The following is a 22,497-nucleotide window of genomic DNA, read 5'->3' as shown; positions in this document are numbered from 1 at the left end:
GAAAGCAAACTATTTTACTTTCTGCCTTAAAGCATTCTTAAGATTAAATTTCAGATTATTCTCTTCATTTCGGAGGCCGCATTAAAATTAATAACAAAATATATTGCTTTTCTATAGTTAAAATATTTATCATGATCTTGTCAGATCCCATCAGCATTAAAACAAATATTGGGAAGACAAGACAAAGGGGCTTTTCAGTATATACCTGTGCCATAATGTACAACACCAATCCATTTTTTCTACTAGTTATTATGGAAAATTTCTGAGCCTAGCTATTTGTAACAATTATATGGTCAACACTGATTTTATTTTATCTACAAATAAGTGCAAAGTGATAATCTCTGATGGTGTCTATTTATTAAACAAATGATGGATAGCAAAGTTGAAAATACTAAATAGTCTCAGACAGCCTTCAACAAATAAAACTTTCTAATTTAACAACATTTAAGTACTCTCTCTTTTCTTTAGTTTCATCCCAATTTCAGAAGAAGGTTCTATTTATAAATTCATCACATGTACAAAGGGAGTCTGCGCTCACAGGACACTACATAACAGCTTTGCCAAACTCATTTTCAAGCTTAATATTTTTCATAAAGCTTAGATATTTGTATTGATAAAAACTTTTGATTTTGTACATAGTAAATATAATTATTCTGTGTAGTAAGCTAAATAGTTATATGAACAAAACCTGTGTGAGTGTGAGTGTGTGTGTGTGTATGTGTGTGTGTGTGTGTGTGTGTGTGTGTGTGTGTGTGTGTGTGTGTGTGCAGGTTAAACTTTTAGTGCTCATTTTTTTTTTTTTTACAATGATCAAACACTTTTGGTAGCTACTAGCACAACAAAGCTTTCCATAGATAAATGTGTCAATTGATAGTGTGATCCTTCTCTTTCCAGACTTTGAACCAATACTTTTCTGATCTTGACTAAATTGTTTTAGGCTCATTTTCTCACCAACAAAACAGGAACAGAAATCACCTGTGATCCAGCTCATGAAATATTTAGTATTGTGATGTACCTAATGATCTTTTGGAAATGATTATCTGACAACAGGAATACAATTCATTTTAGATAATTATGCCCAGGCAGCTCTATACTTAAAGACATATATAATATTTAGTAGTAACAAAACTGAAAGTTGATACAAGTCATTAAAGATGAGGAGGTTCTATTGTGCCACTAAGGTCATGCTGTTAGGTAGAAGACGGCATATTCCACAAAGCATTATTGTATCCTTGAGTTTTGACAGAAATGGCAATTTATAAAAAATAAAAAATAAATAAAAAATAAACCCATTGAACTATCATTTTTGTACTTTGTGATTTAGATAGCAATGGATCATGCAGTTTAAAAAGTTTGCAAAAGTTATTTCTGCTTTTTATTCTTATGAACAAAGCTCTATATTAGATATTATCCACTATAGAAAAGGTATTTTCATGTTTTTTAATTTCGAAAGAGACTATGCTTTAACACACTCTGATCTTTAAACCTTCTACCAAGTTTCTTATTTTCATGTTATCTTTACCCTGTTTGTACAACCTGTCCTTTTTAAAAACTGCTACATTCTCTTATAGTCCTTGTAATGGTAACAAAACAAGAAGCTCTGGCACTGATGTGTACCCTTGGACTAGTGAGAGTGGGGCTGTTTCTCTAACCTTTGCACAAAGAAGATACTAAAGAACCTATATTACCAGTTACTTTCATTGTTTGTTTCAAATTCAAGAAAAGCTTTGTAAATCATATAAAAGTAGAAATCAGACAAGTCATCTCATCAGCATTCAGTGTAAATAAGGCCCACTGAGGAAAAGCAAACACCAGCAAGTTCTTATGATCCAAAGCTATGTATACAGAAAAGAAAACTGTATTTCCATCTTTTGACGGTGAACAAGGTGACCTTCGTTACAATACTATGAAGTCATTATACCCTCCTAATGACATACTTTAAATCACATAAAATAAAAGCCTAGATGAAATATCAAATATTATTAGAATTTATAGTTTAAACATGAGTGATCAGCTCAACGTTTTGTACTATTTGATGCAATATTTTGCTCTGACCACCATGTCTGTACACAGATCGGCACTCCTTGGGTCTTAACACCATGGAACACATGGCTCAAGTGTCATCAGGGCCATTATTCTAAAATCTCTTATCTCATCGAAAAATAAAGAAAATGCAGCAGAATAAAGAGGGGAAAATGAGACAAGAAAGTGTTCTGACAGAGACATGTAAGCTATTGACGATATGACAAGGAGAAATAATTCACAACGGAGAAGTAAGAATCCAAAACACTGAGGTTTAGTAACGAAAGAGAAATCAACAATGTTGTCGTAAAGACCTGCACTACAAGTCGGAAAATGTTGGAAACGCACTTCAGGAACTTCTTCTCTGCTTCCTCTCATATGTTTGCTTTCTACATATAAAGAAAATTCTATCATTTCCATAATAACAACATGCCCTGAGTTAGTAAATAAGATAACATATAATTATTAAATTAATTAAAAGCACAGGGAAAAGGCTTTTAGATTTATACATTTAATTGTGCGTGAGTATGTGTGTGTGTATGCACGTGCTATGGGTTTGTGAATGTGAGTTCAATGATGACTTCAACAGTCACAAGAAGGTGGTAGATCCCGTGGAGCTGAGTAAGAGATTGTATAATACTCTCAAAGAGTATACTGATTAGAAAAATGTGAGGATGTCAATATATCACATGGCTGAGAACCAAAGGGCAATACAAATAAGGGTATAGGCATGTCATTGTTCTTAGGATCACATTATGAAGAAGATTTGTTGACCATGATTGTTAAGTGGATTCCGAAGGCTGTATAAACCCACAAGGGTGGTTCAGTAAGATAATGGCATAGTTAAGGAAGTATGTTAAAATCTACGGCTATTGGGAAATGAACTGATAGAGGATGGGTAGCAAAATGAATGGAGTCAAGGAGAAGAGTGAAAACATGGTTAGGAAGAGAACGAATGGACTCAACAAAGGACATGGTGGGAGAAATGAAGACGAACTACTGTGGAGATGATTAACATGGCTTCAGTAGGAGAAAGAAGATAAAATGAAAGCAGGCTTCTAAATGTGGCATCTTGTGTGCTATGGTGATGCCTCACAGCATTGCAGAGAACAATGATGGCTTTAAAAAATGTGATCTCAGCACCCTGCTTCTCTGCAGTTTACACACACCTTCAGGAATAAAAGGGAAGCTAAACTGGCCCTTGCTCACAGCCTATTATTTCATGATGTGACAGAGCTGGGTAAAGTCACTACTGGCCCATGAAATGACACCTTTTCATTTTTATTTGACATTTTTATATCACTGAAAAATTCAAGACTCATCAAGCACTTATATCAGACAGAATATAATGTATATGAAAATTGAAGCTTTTTATGATTAATTATTAAATGAAAGACTGAAAAAGAAGACAAACTCAAACCATATCCTCTCCAGCTTATTTTTCTGTTGATGATTTTCTTTTGCTTACAGTTCTGATTTATGTTGTTGAAAACGTTAAGATGGTTCCTTATCTCCTGCCAGAGAAAATCCCTCCAAACTCCTAAACACTTCTGCTCCTGCCCTCATCAGTGGCCACAATTAGCAGAAAACAGGTATTGAGTGCTTTGATTGACACCTGTTTCTCTCCCCAACACCATGGGATTACAGCATGTGAGTAACGACAGAGGAGCTGTAATTTGTGACTATGGACAGCATGGCTATCAATTATCATCATACTTACAACTGGACCCTGTGGGCCCTGGGGACCTTCTCCTCCTTTCAGACCAGGTGCACCCTGAAAACGGGAAAACAGAACTCAACTGAATCCTTATGAATTCACAAGAAGTAGGAGATATATGACTGATAAAATGGAAATTACATATTTTCTGAAATAAACAAATGTGGGTATATGCATGCATATTAAGATTCTGAAATATATGTGTATGTACATATATATATTTACTCATGACTTATTTACTCATGACTCTCAGGCTAAGCTCAGAGAATAAAAGCTTCTGAGCAAAAATTTTATCTACATGCTGGACATATATGTTGACTCTACCTGGGCTCCAGGAAGGCCTCTTTCACCCGGGAAACCACGTATTCCTGCTGGTCCATCTTTCCCTGAGATACCTTGAGGACCGGGATCTCCCTGAGAGATATAATACATGTCATCTGCAAAGTGTAATTTCTACACAGGTTTCTAGGAACAAAACAGTATCTTTTACAGTTAATTAAAGAAAATATGAAAGTAGAACTTGAATGTAATTTAATTAAAAGGCTGTCACTAGGAGTTCCATGCATACCAAAATAAAGAGTAATACCCATATGTAACAGTTTATATAAACTGATGATATTATGTTCAATAAAATGATTCTTGTGTTATTATTTAATAATGACTTTAAATAACAATAACTTCACATGAAATTTCTCCACGGAATTTTGTTCTGATGTTGAGTATTATAGAAAAGCATAGAACTCCCATGAGGAATACACTGAAACTTTGAGTCAGAGACTGTCCGTGGGCTTGTGGTACCTTTGCGCCTTCTTTCCCTGCCGCACCAGGAAGTCCTTGCTCGCCAGGAGGACCAGGAGGGCCAGGATGCCCACGTTCACCTATTGGACCAGTCTCGCCAGTTGGTCCCTAAATCAGACAAGAAAAACCGTATTAGAGTAACCTTTCATTTGGGTAAATAAATAGAAAGCAAACACAAAGATTACTCTCCCTCATGGGATCATTTTCCTTTATTTTTGTGATGGGCAACAGAACGCCTCCAAGAACATAAGGAAAGGAGTGTATCTGTCAAGTGTTTGAAAAGCTTACTGTAATCTTGGTGAAAATAGCCAGATGTGCCAGGAACTATATGAAGTATGCAAGGATAATTTCTTTTTTGAATATTAGAGTCACTTGAGAACTAGCCCAATTGCTCTTTAAAACTTCATGTTATAAATGACAGTTTCATCTTATTCCTCTTTTTATATGAGGTGTCAAATGAGCTTTACAATACAGAGGCATTGATGCCACTCCAGAGAGTACTAAAGGGATCACTCACTGCTTGATAATAACTCAGAGTCCTTGGGAATTCCAAAGAAATGAAGCAGTTGTCTTTGAAATTTCCTTGACACAGGCACCCCCCCTACAAATAATTAGTTTATATTCATTTGCCCAAGTCTAAGATGGGACAGTAAGGGATCCTCAAGTCCAGTCCACGTGTTTGCACTGAAAACTGTACTGAAAAGCCAGATGCCTGAAGTTACAGCAAATGCTGAGGAGAAATTCCAGCTCATCTATTTGTCCTTTAAGACTGGGGTAAGAAAAGATTTCAGTATAAAGAGGAAATGGTGTCCAGCTGTCCTCTGTTGCCACAGCAAAACGACCACTTTAAACATTTAAACATAATTAAATAATTAAAAACATAATGAGAAAAATTCTAGCAGCTGAGACTGTTAAAAATCAAAACGCATATTGTAGTTGCTTGTGGGATAACATCCCTAAAATATGAAATATGGTATCTTTTTTTTTGGTTGGTTGGTTTGATGTGGGAAAAGAACACATGTCTCCACTTTTGCATACACTTCCATGTTTAAATTCCCTTATCTGTAATTACTGAAACTCTTTAACTTATTAATATGGAAACACATTTCCACAGTCACTCTTAGCTATATAATGAGTTCAAAGCCGGTTTGTATGTCTTGCAGAGTTGTTTTAAGCAAAACCAAAATGATAGTAATAACAATAATAAATTGCTTTGTCAAAATTTTAAACATTTAAGTCATCTTACTAAAAAATTAAAAAGATAAAAAATTGCTAGAAAAACAAAGAGACATACCTGTGGTCCTACCACACCTCCTGGCCCAGGGGGACCGGTCTTGCCTTGAAATCCCTAAGAAAGTAAAGTACAAAGTTAAAATGCTAAAGTTATAATAAAGCAAAAATTAAAATTCTGCAAAATAATTGAATAACATGATAAACAAATGTTTCATTTTGACTAAAAATTATTCATTTCAAATGTCATGAGACACTATTTATTTTTATAAATCACCAATACACTCGATTTTCATTTTTTTTACATCATAGTGCAATTAGCATTTTCAGTAAAATAAAACATTAGGCCATACAAGGGAGATGGAAGAAAACTGTATTTTTCTCACTACTGTACCACACAAAGCAATATATGAAAATTTAAATATGCAATGTTTATATATAATATGTAAAACATATTTATGAAGACAATAGTTTACATGATTAATAATCATTTTAGCTTTAACAGTACTATTCCTTACACTTTTCAAATATTCCAATCAATAAATATGAGGTGGTTGATATCACTGGTGAACAGTGTTTAATATATCAGGTTTTGGGAATATGTTATAGGATATACATTTCTCCAGGACCATGGATTACCTTTTCCATGTGATTTTATTATGACATATTTCTTTCTAAAGCCATATAATCTACATTTGAAAGTTGGAGATATACATGTGGAAAAAGAAAAGAAAAAGGAAAAAAAAAAAAACAAAAACTGGAGGGAAAAGTCTTCCAAATAAAAGGAAATAGTGTTTACAATGCTATCAATCAGTAAAATATAAAAAGAGTATAAACAAAGTAGACACAAATAGAAACTTGTCATTTTTCTTTTGTATCACAACTTAAAAAAGGTTACAATTCAATTATTTATAGCAAAAATATTGGTAAGTAAATAAGTCTGTACTTTTATTATTGAAGTTCATATTACAGGGAAAGGAAATACAATTCTCCTATTTTAAAATTTGACTTAAGACCATGAGACTTTTATTTTGCTACTGTCTCAATAGCAAGACCAAGTTATTCTGAAGAATATTATCAGAGAATGTATTTAATATTTTCTAGTTATAACATTGAAACAACTGGTGAGTTTGAAAATCAATGATCAGACTACATGCTATGTACATGCACATAAAATACACATTTACACATTTGTACACCACATGTATGAATATGGATATAGTATACACATATAAATGAATACATACATGCACATATACATAATACTCACTGAATTATGTCAACAACCTCTTTTACTGAAATTATATACACCATACTGGCAAACTTTAGCATTTGCTCCATGCTGTAAATTGGTGACATGTGCAGGGTTCAGCAGTCCTATCCTTATTGGGAAGTCTCAATTGGACATTAACAATAATGTATAGTGCCATTTCATCTCAGCATGGAGGCAGATTTGTGGCTGTGATTCTCCAGCAATTTTTCTGTATGATACACAGAGGCTTGGATAATATTTTTAAAAACAAAGCTCCTTCAGTCCCCAGGCTTCCCTCAGTCCTCACAAGAAGAATTTGCTTAGTCATGTGAGAAGTATTTAACATGCAACCTTCTCTATATTGCCCTACTAGACATCCAAGCTATAGCCAATTTTTTTCTTAACAATTTCAGAATTTAAATCAGGTTCACACAGTTGTTCGCATTGTCTAGAACAACCACCAACACAGTATCAGAAATCCACCTGCCTTTGCCTCCTAAGTGCTGGGATTAAAAGCGTGTGCTACCACTGCCCAGTGCTCACTGTTCTCTTACAAGTGGAAATCCTGATACAATTTTCTAAAAATAATTTTGTCTGTGAGAGCATACCAGATAGAAACTTCCTGGAAGCCTTAACTAATGTGCTGTTTTATTTTTCTTGTTTCACTTTTTAATGTTTTATATGATACGGCTTCTTTGCAGGAAGCAAGTATTTTTAAAATTTTTTTCTTATGAGAATTGCATACAATTTCATCATGCTCAAACTACCACTTTTGATTAAATTTAGAAATGGGGGATATTTAATTATTAATTATCTAGCTACTGATTCTTCAAAAGACACTTTAGAAGTACTTTGGAGTTGTTCTCTGGAGATCAACGACTTTGGTAAAACTGTTGGCTGCGAGATTTGAATAAGAGTGCCTTGACAGATTTCAGTGAGTGTTATTTTTAGAGATTAATTTTATAACTCAGGAGATAGCCTTTCCAAGAGTAAATTTTCATCTTTGGTCCCAATATCTATTTTTTTATATGCTTTTGGAAATTTTAGACTAAACATTCTGGGTAAAAACTAAGACTCCTTAAATCAACAATTATGAGGTGGTGACCAAGACAAGAATTACATTTCTCCTGATGGAAAACTTTTCCCACTGCAGGAAAACAGTTCAACATTATTATGATACACTGGCATCCAATTGTAAAATATCTTTTAATGTTAGCAAAATGCAGTAATAGGGTGCTTTACAAAATAGTCAAAGGTAGTCTGAGTCCTGGTTTCCACATGAAAAGTAAATAAAATTAACTAATTGTGAGATCCAATGTCTGATTCCAAGAAATCATGGGCAACAGGGAAGATTTCTGATTAGAATAACAACCTACTGAGCTAGATAGACATGGAGTTTAAGAGTAAGAAAATAAAGAAATAAACTAACACAGCAGCCCACCAGGGGACCTTTGTCTGCCCAAGAATTTCAACATAAGGAAAGCTGCTCAGTTAGGTGACAGTTGTATTTCCCACAGACTATACAAATCAAGTTATAATGTTTTACCTACATTTTCCTATTAGACATGAGGCATATTTTCAAGTCAATTATTTCCTTACAATTCCCATTTCAGAAAATACCTCATTCTCTAACTCCAATAGACTCATGCTGCTTCATGTATGGGACTTATGATAGTATGGCTTTTTTTTTTTTAGATAAATGAGTCTTGAAAGGTTTTGATGGGATGGATCTATGAACAGACTTTAGTGGGAGGGCTCAGATGGCTATCTTGTGGAGGTATTTCAGATAGGAGATCATCTGTATTATCTCATTCTTATAATGCTAATAGTAACAATAAAAATCATACCAACAAGCATCCTAGTTTTCCAAGTGAACTTGATAAGGTCAACCCTTTGTCTATTTATGCATTTGCTAAACTATTTTAATAAAAGTCTCAGTGGCTGCCGATGAGAACAGATATAGAAACTCACAGCCAAACATGTAGACTCAAACTGGGAGGTCTCTTATCAAATCCCTATTTTGAGAGCTCAGGGAATTCCATGGAGATTGCAAAAACCATACAAAAGGGAGGACACCAGGAGAACAAGTATTGAGGAATTTTAATCCAGTAACATGGCTGCTCTGACAAGTGATCACACCTATAAATCTTCTAAGTCTCTGTGATCTGGCTGGAATGACATATCTTTAATCCCTCTGGCTGAAATTTAGAAATATCCTTAGTACACACCTTTAATCCTAAACAATGAAGGTAAATATAAAAGCCATGTTTGATAGTGACATCTAATTGAGAGGCAACATGTTGAATCAGAGATAGATTAAACAGAATGAGCAGAGACAGGATATGGCCAACACTCAGGAGAAGAAACAGTAGACAGCCTACAGTAGATCAGCAAGATAGATAGATAGATAGATAGATAGATAGATAGATAGATAGATAGATAGATAGCGATAGTAATATGAGGCCAGGAAAAGCTATTCAGTCAGAAGCTGCAGCCAGCCAGATTGAACCAGTTAGCTTGGAAGATTAGATTGTACTGAGGCTAGAAGCTTCCAGGCTTAGACATAGGTAGAACACAAAAGGAAAAGTTCCATGTATTCACATAGCTTGGGCACAGCTATCATCTCATCACTTCATCTGGGGCAACAAAAGTTATTTTACAAACAATGCCCTATAAATCAACTAAGCAAGACACTTAAGATCACAGAGCTGAAGCAATAAGCAGAGGGACTGCACAGGTCTACAGCAGCTGCTGTGTGCATAGATTATAGCTTTCAGTCTAGTATTTTTATTGGACTTTTGAGTATGTAAACCAGTGGGTCTCTGATTCTTTTGCCTGCTCTTGGGTCTCCTTTTTTCTGTGACGTTTTCTTGTCCAGGCTCCGTAGGATGATTTTTATTTTATCTCATTATATTTCATTGTCAGGTTTCATTGTTATGGCTTACATGTCTGTACTTTTCTAAGGAGAAATAGAAAAGAAGTAGATTTGGAGGGGAGAGGAGGTGGGAAGAAACAAGTAGGAACCTATCATCAGGATATATTGTATGAGAAAAATTCTTTTTCCAATAAAAGGCAAAAGGAAAGTTAAAAAAGAAAGGAGTTAACTACACTGTCGATAAATAGAACACAATAAAATTGAGTGGGATAGTACATCACAAATTATGTCACAGTACAGTAAAAAATAAGGAAAAGAAAAGAGAAAAGAAAGAAAGCAATCCATTCCACCAGTTTTCAACTAACAATTTAACTGTTAATCATAAAACAGATTTTTTTGAAACTGTATAATCTGAGACATAGAACATTTCAATCCAATAGTAGTAGTAGTAGTAATAATGATAATAATAATAATAATAATAATAATAATAATAATAATAATAATATACTTGGGGTCACTTACAGTCTCTCCACGCTGTCCAGGGTGTCCTGGTAGCCCATCTTTCCCAGCGGGGCCCTGGAATAACAAACATTAAATAACCAGGTCTCATGAATACTGCTCTGTGTTATAGCCCAAGGGTAACAAGATAACCATCTTGTATTTTATAGAAAACTATATTTTGATGGTTTTATCTTTATATCAAGTGATATTTAGTTGACTTTTATATACACTCATTTGTGAATTGCCTCTGTAATTAAAAACAGGAAATGGGAAATCTGGAGAACTGTATACAGGGCACTTTACATTTCAATGAAATTTTTTTCATATGCATCTGCATTTTAAGAACATATATGCATAAGTTTGTAGTTTTACTTCAGCAAAAACAATAGTTATTCAGTGCTTGACAATATTGCCTGTTTTCTGTTTTAAAGGTGCATTCACAATTGAATGTGGATAAGAGATGAAGCTAGTGACCTGTAGTGACCTCTAGTGGTCATCGAGTTTCTGACAAAAATGAAGAAGAAATGCTAACTTGCAAAACTATTGTCATTTTACCTGTCAAACTTTTCCAAGTATACACACACACACACACACACACACACACACAAAGCAAACAAACAAAAACCAAACACAAAATAAACCACCAATGTTCAGTTCTAAAAGTCATCAGGAATAAATGTATTTTAAGTATTTTTGACATTCTCTCTAAGAAGTAAAATACTTATGAAAGCTAGAGAAAATTTTACTATATGACTGCCTTCTGCAAAGGGGACTGTTTGCCATATCTGAAGAAAGAAACAAGCAATTAACTAAGTGGTTAAAAAATTGCAGACTCAATAAAAAGATTTTTTTTTTCTAAAAGCCGCTTTGTAAGGACATTCTAAACATTTAATAGTGACTGACTGCTTCTTTCAATAGCCTTATAGACTACACTCTCAGAAGCCATTTAGTATCAGTTTGCCTTTCAAAATACATTTAGTAGGTGTGTAAAAACAGTCTCTGTATTCTGAATAAATTGAGGTATGTAGCCATTTTAATCAAGATATTTTTAATGTCTAGCATACCACCCCTTGCTACTGTTAATTATTTAAATGATGTTATCTTCAAAGGTCTATTTTTATACACCTAATATCTAGCCAGTTTGAACAAAAGTCTTTGACTCAAAAAGGAACACATATTTGGTCCTCTTTTTTTTATTTTTTTCCAGTTTGAATTGACTACTAGAATGGCTGGCATGCTTCAGGGCTGCCTCTGGCAGTGTTCCAAACAGTTTCTGCTCCCTGATCACTTCCATCTTGACACTTAAGATGTGTTGTGAGTTAGCACCTTTACTTTAAAATAGCAGTTCATATGATCAATGCTTGCTGACAGTTTTTATTGTATTCAAGATCAGCAAGATGATTCGACTGCCAACCTTACCCACAAAGCATGAATGAGGAGCTGTTAAGGACCCATTTTGTAAAATAACTTTTATTGTCTTTTAAATGAATATATCAATTAACTCTTCACTAGCCATTAGGTGTATAGTAATGAAGTGTGCAGCTTTAGCCATAGCTTAGAGAGCTCAGAAACACATAGTTAATTGCTGGTAGATTGATCTAGTTACAGCTTTGCAAAAAAAGCATATTAAAGCACTTCTCTATCACCACTGTTTTAACACAGATGGAGAAATGTTTTATCAATCTGAGAACATTATAAAGTTTTCAGACTAATACAATGTTACATGAAGAATAATACATGTACCTGGCTTCTTCCCCAAGACACTAAAATGTCATCAAATATGGGCACAGTAATAAGTGAGAGACCTTTACATGTTTCTTGATGAACTTAGGAGTGTAAGCAAGCATTGAGGAATACCTTGCTCCTTACTGGCACTAATTATTTTTAAATTAGCAAAATGATCATCTTTTGAGATAGTGATCTTAGAATTAAATGATTATATCTTGGAATGAACACATTATGGCCTTTAATGGAGTTCCTAGAGAGTTGGAGGAATAGAGTTAATGGGCCAAAAAGCAATATCATCAAGCTTTGGCTTGAAGTAAGTACACATTTCAAAATTATGCAATATATCTGAAATAACTGTTTTGACTCTACATTACTAATCAATAAAATAAAACCAACTAATTTCTCAGCAGGTTCATGACACTGACTTTAAAATCTACATGAAAATTTGCATATTCATCATGGTCCTCTGTGATAACACTAGTAATTGCTTAAAGATGTCTCCTTCCTTCTAATTGATGATGAATTTGGATTCTTTTAAAAGTAGAATTACATGCAACATGATAGTAAAGTTACAAATCTTAATACTGGTTCTTAAATTATATAACTATATATTACTAAAATGTGGTAATAATGACATTAGACAGCTGTATTCAGTTGATTCTTAGCCTGGAGTTTCAATATTTGGGAGACAGAGACAGAAGGAAAGAAAGGAGTAGAGAAAAGCCTACATTATAGTGTTGAGACCACATCTTAAAGGAAAGAACTAACAAAAACTGGAGAGAGACAGTAAAGGAGGGATGAAGGGAGGGAAGGAAAGACGGAGGAGGGAAGAAAGGAAATAAGAAGAAAGAGAGGGAGAGGAAGGAAGAGAGGGTAATTCTGCTTAAAGTGACATCTTGTCAATCAAACTGTACACTTAAGTGTAAGATCATTACTGTATTTCTAATGCATCCTGGTAAAGAATATGAGTGAATGATCAATTATGCAAAGCTTACTGAAGACACAGTTCAGAAAAGGCTGAAAGATCTGGAGAAAAATGAGTCCAATGCTTTGTTAAAGTATTATTGAGTGAAGCAAAAGAAAATCTGTCACACTTACAGGAGGGCCTTTTGGTCCAGGGAATCCAACTGGACCCTGAGGTCCTTGAGGGCCCTGAAAACAAAAAGCATTAGAGAAAATTTAACAATAAATCTTCAAGGATATGTCTGTATGCTTTGTGGTTCATTCTGTCAAACAAAACACTAGAGGAATGAATTTCCCCATCTTACTCATTAAAATATGCAATAGTATGACTAGTCTAACCTAGAACTGTAATGATTTCTAACTATGAGAAACTGCACATCACACCAATATCCTTATCTCAAGAGAACTGTGAATATTTACAGTTTATACGAAATGCTAATATTCCTACACAAGATGTATACATCTGGTTCATGACTTAGAAAATAATAATAAAGGACAGGAGGGAGACTTATAAGTATTATCAAGCAAGTGTGGTCAGCTGGGATACACAATACTGGCCTTGACAACAGTCAGTCATGAAAGACAGATGGGTTCATGGGGTGGCTCCTGACTGAACTATGGGCTATTGAGAGAATCTGGGAGATTGAGATTCACACTCTTTACACTGTATCCCCTGCTGAGCCCAGCAGGTGCTAAGAGACAGCTCCAAATCAAAATTCACATATATAAGCTAGTTCCTCACAGTGGGTGACAAAGGAAACACAGACAGGAAAATGGGGGCAGGGGGAATTTGTGTGAAGGATGGGGTGATAAACAGAGGTGGGATGAAGCTGGGAGGACAACTTTGGGAGAGTGGCCAGTATGCCTTATGCCATTATATGAAACTTGTTGAAGAACAAATTTAAGTAAATAAAAATAATTAACAAAAGCAATAAAGCATATCTATCTGTATGAGAAGTTTCACAGTATATATTCTTTTAATATTGGTTTCAAGCATTTATAAAGAGAGATATTAAACGAAGTCTCAATCAATCTCCAAAGTGAAAACTCCAATTTACTCCAAAAGAGTTCTATCTCTAGTAATACACAGATAAAAGGAAGCATATATGATTATTACTAAAGAATTCTTGGCCCTACCAATCACGCTGGGGCAAGAATTCTATTGTTCATCAGAATTATAAGTTGTTCTCCACGTTACACTCTTTAATACACAAAATAAGATGAACTTTGTGATGATTCCTATTAACAATCTACCCCAACAGGCATTTATAATAGCACTCCTAGCTTGATACGAATTTAGTTATTCAGGTTCTTATTTGCACATCTCTAAAATACATAAAGTCCATCCAGTTATAGAAATTGTTTTGGTATCAAGAAAATAGATTGGTAAAAGTTAAGCCTAGACTTGCCAAGCACGTAATTATATCTACTAAATGAAGACATATAAAATGGGATATATATATATATATATATATATATATATATATATATTCTTGTATAATAAGATGAATATTAAGCTTACTGTTTGCAAAGCAAAAACACAGCTTACTGAAGTAGGTATTCAAAATACTTTACTTTTTATGTTATTAGTTGTGTCTTCACAAGAAATTTTTCAATAGCATTTTAATCCAATGCTACATCACAAATAAATATAAGCTTTTGCTATTTACAGCATTTATATTATAATTGAAAGCAATTGATGAGGAACTGTGGGAGGAAGACTGGGAAGAGGGGAAGCTCATGGAATGTAAATTAAATAAATAAATAAATAAATATGGAAGAAAAATAAAGGTATAAAATCTCCACTGAGTGAATATTAAGAATTAATAATTTATCCTCTTAAAACATGAAACAGTTATTCAAAATCTACATGCGGACTTAAATTTTTGTTAAAAATTCATTTAAGACTAAGATCTTTATGTAGTTTATAATTATTTGTGAATCAAACATGATTAATGTGTTTACAATATTTTGCCCTTCCTTTTGTTTTTAAAGATTTATTTATTTATTTTATAATTTTATATGAGTACACTGTCACTCCTTTTAGATACACCAGAGAAGGGTATCAGATCCCATTACAGGTGGTTATGAGCCACCATGTGGTTGCTGGGAATTGAACTCAGGATCTCTGGAAGAGCAGTCAACTGCTCTTAAATGCTGAGCCATCTCTTCAGCCCTATTTTGCTCTTCCTATTCCTCCTCCAACTTTTCACATTTCCCACGCTCCATTTCAAGCTTATGACCTCTTTTATAATGACTAATGCACAGATGCACACCCACAAACACACATGTGCACACAATCTATTTACTTGTTAGAGTCCATTTAGTGTTACTTTTCTGTACATGTATGCAGGACTGGCCACTTGGGACTATACCAGGTGACAAACAGGACCTGAGGAATGGGTTACATGATACTTGTGACAAAAAAAAAAACCACATAAGATATTATTGTGTAAGGAAAGGTACAAGGTAGGAAGAGGGAGGTGTGGAAAAAAAGGCTAGATCAACAAAAACAAACTATGTTTTAAAATGTCATAAATAGATCTAATACTTTACATGCTAATTAAAAATTAATCTCAAAAACACATACATAAGTAAATAATATTTAAATTTCCTGCCAGCCAGTAAATGGAAAGAAAATATGCATATATGTGCTGTTTACCACATACAAAAGCAGCAATATTTTCTCCCTATGTAGACACTGAATAATTTGATAACTTTATTAGAAAGCAGTCATTCTAGGTTACAAATAGAGAGAAAATCAAAGTAAAACAAACTAACAAACAAAAAACCCTTCATTCTTTTTTTTTTTTACTTTTTATTGGACATTATATTTACATTTCAGATTTTATCCCCTAACCTCCCTTCCCCCCACCACCCAGGAACCTCCTATCCCTTCTCCTCTCCTCATGCTTCTATGAGGATGTGCCCCCATCTACCCCCCCACTCCCACCTCCCCACCCTCGAATCCCCCACACACACTTGGTGTTCATCCTTCATGGGACCAAGAATCTCCTCTCCCACCTATGCCAGACAAGGCCATCCTCCCCTTCATGTACAGGTGGAGTCATGGGTCCCTCCCTATGTGCTCCCAGGCTGATGAAAACCCTTCATTCTTATCTTCAAAATATACACTGTCTCCACTGATGTCTTTTCCCAAGTACTCAGGTTGTTTAGTCACACTATTTTGCAAACCAAGATGTACTTTCACTGGTGCTTTAAAGCATAATAAAACACAGTTGTTACATGACTTGTTAAACTGTTCTATTAATTTAATGATTCATTCAACCATCAACTATATCAAATGCATACATTATTTATGAATTCAAAATGTGTGAGAAAAATGCACTTAATTTGAAAATAATTCTTGTGGAGAGAAAAACATGTATTGAGTAATTTAAATAAATATGAACTAGACCATAAAGAAACTTTAATTAAATGCTAATCCTTTTCTGTTAATGTTGTTACAAATAGAACCTAAATTTCACTTCACCTTTTGTTTAGAAATTCAAATTCTCATGATCAGTTCCCAGCTATCCATCACAGGTGTTTCCGTTTTCTGTTTGTGACACATCAACGTCCATGTAACAAATGAAAATGTAGAAAACATGGGCTGGGAAGACAGCCCAAACACAAAGACTTCCGTTTGAGCCATACAACCCCTAATAAAAAAGCTTGATACCAAAGTCTGCATCTGTAACCTCACTATTCCCATGGGGAGATGGAAAGCTCAGGAAAGGAATCCTAGGACTTGCCTGGGCCAAATAATCCAGCACACAGAGCAGAAAAACAATAAAGAGAACTTGACTCAAAAAAAAAAAAAATGTGGAAAGTCAGAAACCATCTCAGAGGCTGTCCCCTAACATCCACAAATATTTTACATTCTCATTTACACACTCACACTCATCCAGAATTGTACATCTTACACCTAAAAGATCTACAAAATGACAAAAACTGAATTTAATAATACATAAAGTCCTATATAAAACTAAGACTGATTAAAATCCTTTTTGATGTGATATAAACTTTTAAATTCAAAATTCTTACAAGATGATGGCTTTCAAATAAATCTTGCTCTAATAATGCTTGTTTTCTCTTGCCAAAGCAGTCAAACCAAGCTTCTGGTTGTTCATCTGTATTTGGCATTGCTTCATATCAACTAAAAATTAATTTACTAAATAGTTTTTTTTTAATTTACTAGAATAGATGTTTTATCTTACCTTGAATGCATATTGATCGTGACTTAATGGCTACTGGTACTTGGATTTTGCCAACATAATGTTATTGCCAGCTCCATAGACAAATTGACCACTAACACAGTAAGTAGGGGAAGCACAGGCATCAAAGTATATTTCAAATATCATCTCCATGTTTGTTGGAATGTTATACCTCTCGCCAATTATACACATTATTTTTCTCATTTCTATAAAATTGTTTGCACCTCACCTAGCAAGATTTTAAATTGGCAGGGGAAAGGAATTATAAAGACTAAGAACCTGTAGGTGAATGTATCCTGTATACTTATGTACCCTTTTGCAAAATTTAAATGCTTACTAACATATTTGTTTACATTGCACATTATATGGCTGTGCTATACGTACCCTTTCACCTGGAGGGCCAGGAGGGCCATCACCACCTGAAGTACCCTGGCAACAAAACAAGAAAGAAGGAAAAGTGTGAAAAGAGAGCCTAAAATGATTCTAGCACTCAGCCATCTTTCCTCTACAAAGATTTACAACACAATTCAGAATAAGTTCAGATGATAGATACCTTTGGCCCAGGTTTTCCCGTTGGACCTCTGGCGCCTCTGGAACCTCGAGGACCCTACATAAGAGAAGAGAAGTGAAAACAAACTGACCCAGTGCCAAGTAAATCCAAAAAATGTGAGAAACTAACACCAAACTGTAAAATCACTATGGTAAAACAAAGTACCCACCGTTGGACCACGCTGTCCCCTGGGGCCTGGTTTGCCAGCAATTCCCTGACAAAGACAGTTCAAAGAATTTCAGTGTGTAGTGTGTCACAGTAAAATTGGGATGAAAAACAGGGACTCAAGTAGGGTCATGTGCACTAGTCATCTTGGGACAATATACTTATGTTCCATACCCGGGCACCTTTCTCCCCGTTGGCACCTGGAAATCCAGGAAATCCAGTGGATCCCTGAAAGAAGAAAAATAAGCATCAACGAATATGGTAATTCCCTTCTCCATGCCATGAGAACCATTTATTTTGGGAAACACCGATTTGGTCATAGATGGTAGTATTTAAGTAAACAGCATGTGCTTGCTTTGGAAGCTTATAATAAAAAAAAATTAAGATCTTTAAAAACAATTGTAGCTTAGTCAATGGTCCCTTCTTAAATTTGAAAGTGAACTTACAGTGACATCTGAAAGCCTGCAAGCATGAATTGATAAAAAATATTTTAGTATTAAATTTAAAATTAAAATATGAAACTGCAGTTCTTATTATTAAATAAAAGTTAAAGGATATTTTCCAAAAAAATAGATTATGTTTTAATATAATAGTTCATACATATTTTCCAACTCTAAAAGAAAGTCATATTTGTATAAATTACAGGAACAACCTAAAATACATGTCTTTAATTAATGTTAATACACTTGTACAAATACTTCTTCAATAGAGCTATTTTTATTTTAAATTTCTTATATTATATATAGTATATATATCATATATATTTTGAATATCGGCACATTTGCTTGCTAACATAAGGAAGACATAAACCTCTGTTTGGCATCCCAAAGACCTTAATTCATATCTTATGCTTCCCAACAGCATCCAAGTAAAGCAAGGTAATGTCTTGTACTCTGAGGCTATTTTGTTGTTGCAAGAAGAGCAATGATCAATTAATACATCTTAATACTTTGAAGTTTGTAGAAGACGAGAAAAAGGAAGTTCAGCATTCATCAATAAAGAAATGTGGAATGTAAAGTGATAATATTAGATAATAAACAATGATCTCCTAGAAATGTAACAAGCCCATAAGTGCACTTAACATAAATGACTATATTTTACTAGTGAAATATAACTTAATCCCAATAATAAAATTCCTATATTTCATATTGCACATATGCCCAAACTTATCTCAGAGATTTTTCACCATTATCAAAGCAAGTTTATGTTCTTATTAAATAAATAAATAAATAAGCTAGATTTTCAAACCTTTTTCCAAAATTTTTTAAATATTACCCTAAAAATGTTTTGTGTGTTTCCAAAAACCTGTGTTTCTTATTTAAACCATTGCATGGATGAAATTTAGTATTGTGTAAGATGCCTAGCTGCCTAGCTGAGAGAACAGCAGACTTTTACAATTTACACACATCTCCATGGATTAAGGGGCATAGCACCATTCTTTGATTTCTTTGTTTTTATATTTTTAAATCAACTTCTTTACATTGGATTTCTCCTCAAAATAATGTTTCTGAAGTGATAAATAGCCTAAATTGAAATCTACTGTAATGCTTTTAAAAATTAGAAGTATCACTCCAGACTTTCTGAAACTGTAAAACTCTCAGACAGGGACTTAGAAATATATCACTGGGCTCTACAGATGACCCACATTTAATGATGGAGAAAAATTAGAAGCTGGAAGTTTGAATGAACAAAAGCACATTCACCTGTATACCTATAAAGAAGGTGGTGAACTCTGCTGCAACTTTATTGTAGCAAATATTTTATATCTAGCAAACTAGCTAGTCAAGAAGATTGTGATGTTCCATTTCAATACTGGGCCAAATAATGATGTAAAAGGTACAGAGTATTGATTGTATGATTTGATTTTCAATATGTGTTGTGTTTACTAGAGGTATCTTATGATTCACTTGAGAGCTAAGAATAAATAAGTTTTAAATGGAGAAGAAAATTCTGCATATTACAATTTATAAGGATTTGAAACCTTCACTTTCTTTGTCTTCATAAGTACTGTAAGTCATATCTCTTAGTTATTGTATGACTAAAAATTTGACATATGATCTAGTATATAAATGACATACATTACTGAAAATTTATATATAAACAAATGTCAGTGCTCTGATCAAAATAGATAACTATGCTATTTACAAATAAACTATTAGAATTTTTCTTAACATTAATTTTTGTCTATATTATTTTTTACATAGTATGTGGGAAAACACTGAAAAATGCTCAATCAATCCATTTTTTCATATAAAGTGTCATCAACAAAGTACATAATGCACATTAATTGCCTTTAAAATATCAAAACAGTGAATAAAAGACAAGACCCAAGTTAGTGCTGAAATTATTCTGTCAATAAATAAGAAAATTGCAAAACTATTTAGTATACTGTTTAAGAATAAAAGTATTTTACTTTATAATAAGCCTTAGGTTCGGAAACAATTATCATCTATTGTTGCATTGGTGGTTTGTCTTTCCACTGATTTTACTTCTAAGACATTGGACTGTTTAACTAAAGGCCTTAAAGTACTTACATGTAGCAGCCAATGTTGTTTTTTTTTTCATGAAATATTAATGTCTATTAAAACTTCACAACTTCCATGTAGGAAAAAATAGTTAATGCTCTCTTTCATCTGTCATGTGACCATCACTAATTTTTGTTTTAAATTTGATGTCAAATATTCTTATCACTGTCAAACAACTGAAGTTGTGAGGAAAACTGGTATGAGATGGAGAGGCTGAAAGTGCAGGCATTGAGGTTACAGCATCATCTCACTGTGAGAACAAGCATTTTCCTTTTGTCAGCTCTTGCATTTTAATAGTAAGAATTCAGAGAATACTGATAAAAGAACTGATACCAGCAAAATGGAATACATCATAGCTCCATATAAATTCACAAGATACAATTATTCTCATTTAAATGACATTATGACTGTTTCCTATCGTTTTAAAATCAAAATGAAAGAATATCATGATTGCTGTGCATCTTAGTAAACAGATGAAGAATTCACAACATAAAACAGAAATAGTTTATGGATTTGGGTTGTGCAACAAATGGACCTCTACAGATATAATTGTGGTGAATTCCTAATATTTGAAAAGAGTGTAATTGGGACTCAGAGCAATATATTAGAAAAAAGATGGAAAAGAAATGACTCACATTTAAAATCTGAAAATTGTTTTAATGACTCTTGTATCATTTTAAAAGTACATCTTATTGAATAAAAAATAAATGACTTTTTGGAAACATGATAACCAAATCACATGGCAAGCCTAATATACTCTGTATCTGAAAATGGGTGAAAACTGATATTCAGTGGACAAGTTGCAGAAGTTTTACCATCCACAGTGGTTATCTATGAAGTTTATTAACACTTGCTTGAGGCTGTAGCATAATTAGAATTTCCTGTATCTCTTATACTTGCTATGCTTAGCGGATAAAGTAGAAAAGGTAAGAAAACATATTAATATAGAGATACATCTCATATACATATACTTAAAATAATGTGCTAAGTATGATGATACATGCCTGTAATTCAAGCACACTGGGACTGAGTTAGGAGGACTGGGAGTTCTATGCTACCATGGACTGTATTGCAAGGTACCATCTTTTAAAAGAGAATAACTATCCGAAAATTAAAGTTTACATATAAATTCTATAGCTGTCAAAATAATTAGACAATATATCAAGGCTAGTCAATAACTGTTTTTTATAACCTGAAAAAAATTCATGTTTCAAAATAAGCAGACAATCATAAAGTTAATTTATTCTTCAAAGGTTTATAAATATTTTAATATCACAAACTAAAATTTGAGCAGTACAGTTGACTTAACTATGCACCTCAAAAAATAAAAGCAAGTAAAAACTTCTGAAGTCATCACTTTTATTACTGAAAAGCATCTAATAAGATGTAAAAATATTAAAAATCTTTAAAAAAAAATCCTGGATTACACAAACATTTCTTAAATCCAAAGACAAGTGAGCATCTTTAGTAGACACAGATGGGAAGGGATGAACAAAAGGAACATGCAGAAATGAAAGGCTTGGATGGGTGAATACTCAAGCCCAAGAATCCCAGAGGTAGCATAAGCAGCAAGTGGCCAGGACACATTCTCTCCTAGAGTTTTTTTAGAGAGTATATGATCCTAACAGCACCTTAATCACAGACTTCTGGTCTTTGGAAAGGCAATTGTGAAAAGTTCTATTTGTTACAAAACTCTTAGGAAATGAATGTTGGTATAACTGAGAGTCAATATTTTTAAAATAATGGAGAAAAGCAAGCTGTACAGCTCCCTGGTTCCCGGGTTCCAGGCACTTTCCACCAAGCCTGAGAGGCAGAGTATGATGCCTGGAGCCTACATCTGGAAAGAAAGAACTGATCCCTGAGAACTGTCCCCTTGTGCCTTGGGATGTGAGCACACATGTATATACATACTTAAGAAAATAAATAAATACAAATTAAATAGTTCAAATGACAA

General features: G+C 33.8%; 1 protein-coding gene across 2 annotated transcripts in view; it reads right to left on the bottom strand.

Annotated features, from left to right (window-relative positions):
• The window catches only part of Col11a1 (collagen type XI alpha 1 chain), a 175,536-nt gene that overhangs the window by 50,510 nt on the left and 102,529 nt on the right, over positions 1–22,497 (bottom strand). For both annotated transcript variants that reach the window (XM_076933160.1, XM_034499909.2), the window contains exons 32-41: positions 18,193–18,246; positions 18,023–18,067; positions 17,857–17,910; positions 17,688–17,732; positions 13,222–13,275; positions 10,417–10,470; positions 5,832–5,885; positions 4,538–4,645; positions 4,064–4,153; positions 3,743–3,796 (exon numbers count right to left, since the gene is read on the bottom strand). In XM_076933160.1, the coding sequence (XP_076789275.1) occupies positions 3,743–3,796; positions 4,064–4,153; positions 4,538–4,645; positions 5,832–5,885; positions 10,417–10,470; positions 13,222–13,275; positions 17,688–17,732; positions 17,857–17,910; positions 18,023–18,067; positions 18,193–18,246 (612 nt within the window). The remainder of the gene's footprint in view (positions 1–3,742; positions 3,797–4,063; positions 4,154–4,537; positions 4,646–5,831; positions 5,886–10,416; positions 10,471–13,221; positions 13,276–17,687; positions 17,733–17,856; positions 17,911–18,022; positions 18,068–18,192; positions 18,247–22,497) is intronic.

The sequence above is a fragment of the Arvicanthis niloticus genome, chromosome 4 (genome assembly GCF_011762505.2).
Source record: "Arvicanthis niloticus isolate mArvNil1 chromosome 4, mArvNil1.pat.X, whole genome shotgun sequence".
Lineage (NCBI taxonomy): Eukaryota > Metazoa > Chordata > Mammalia > Rodentia > Muridae > Arvicanthis > Arvicanthis niloticus.
The sequence above is the reverse complement of the archived record's forward strand: the minus strand, read 5'-3'. Positions and strand labels throughout refer to the sequence as shown.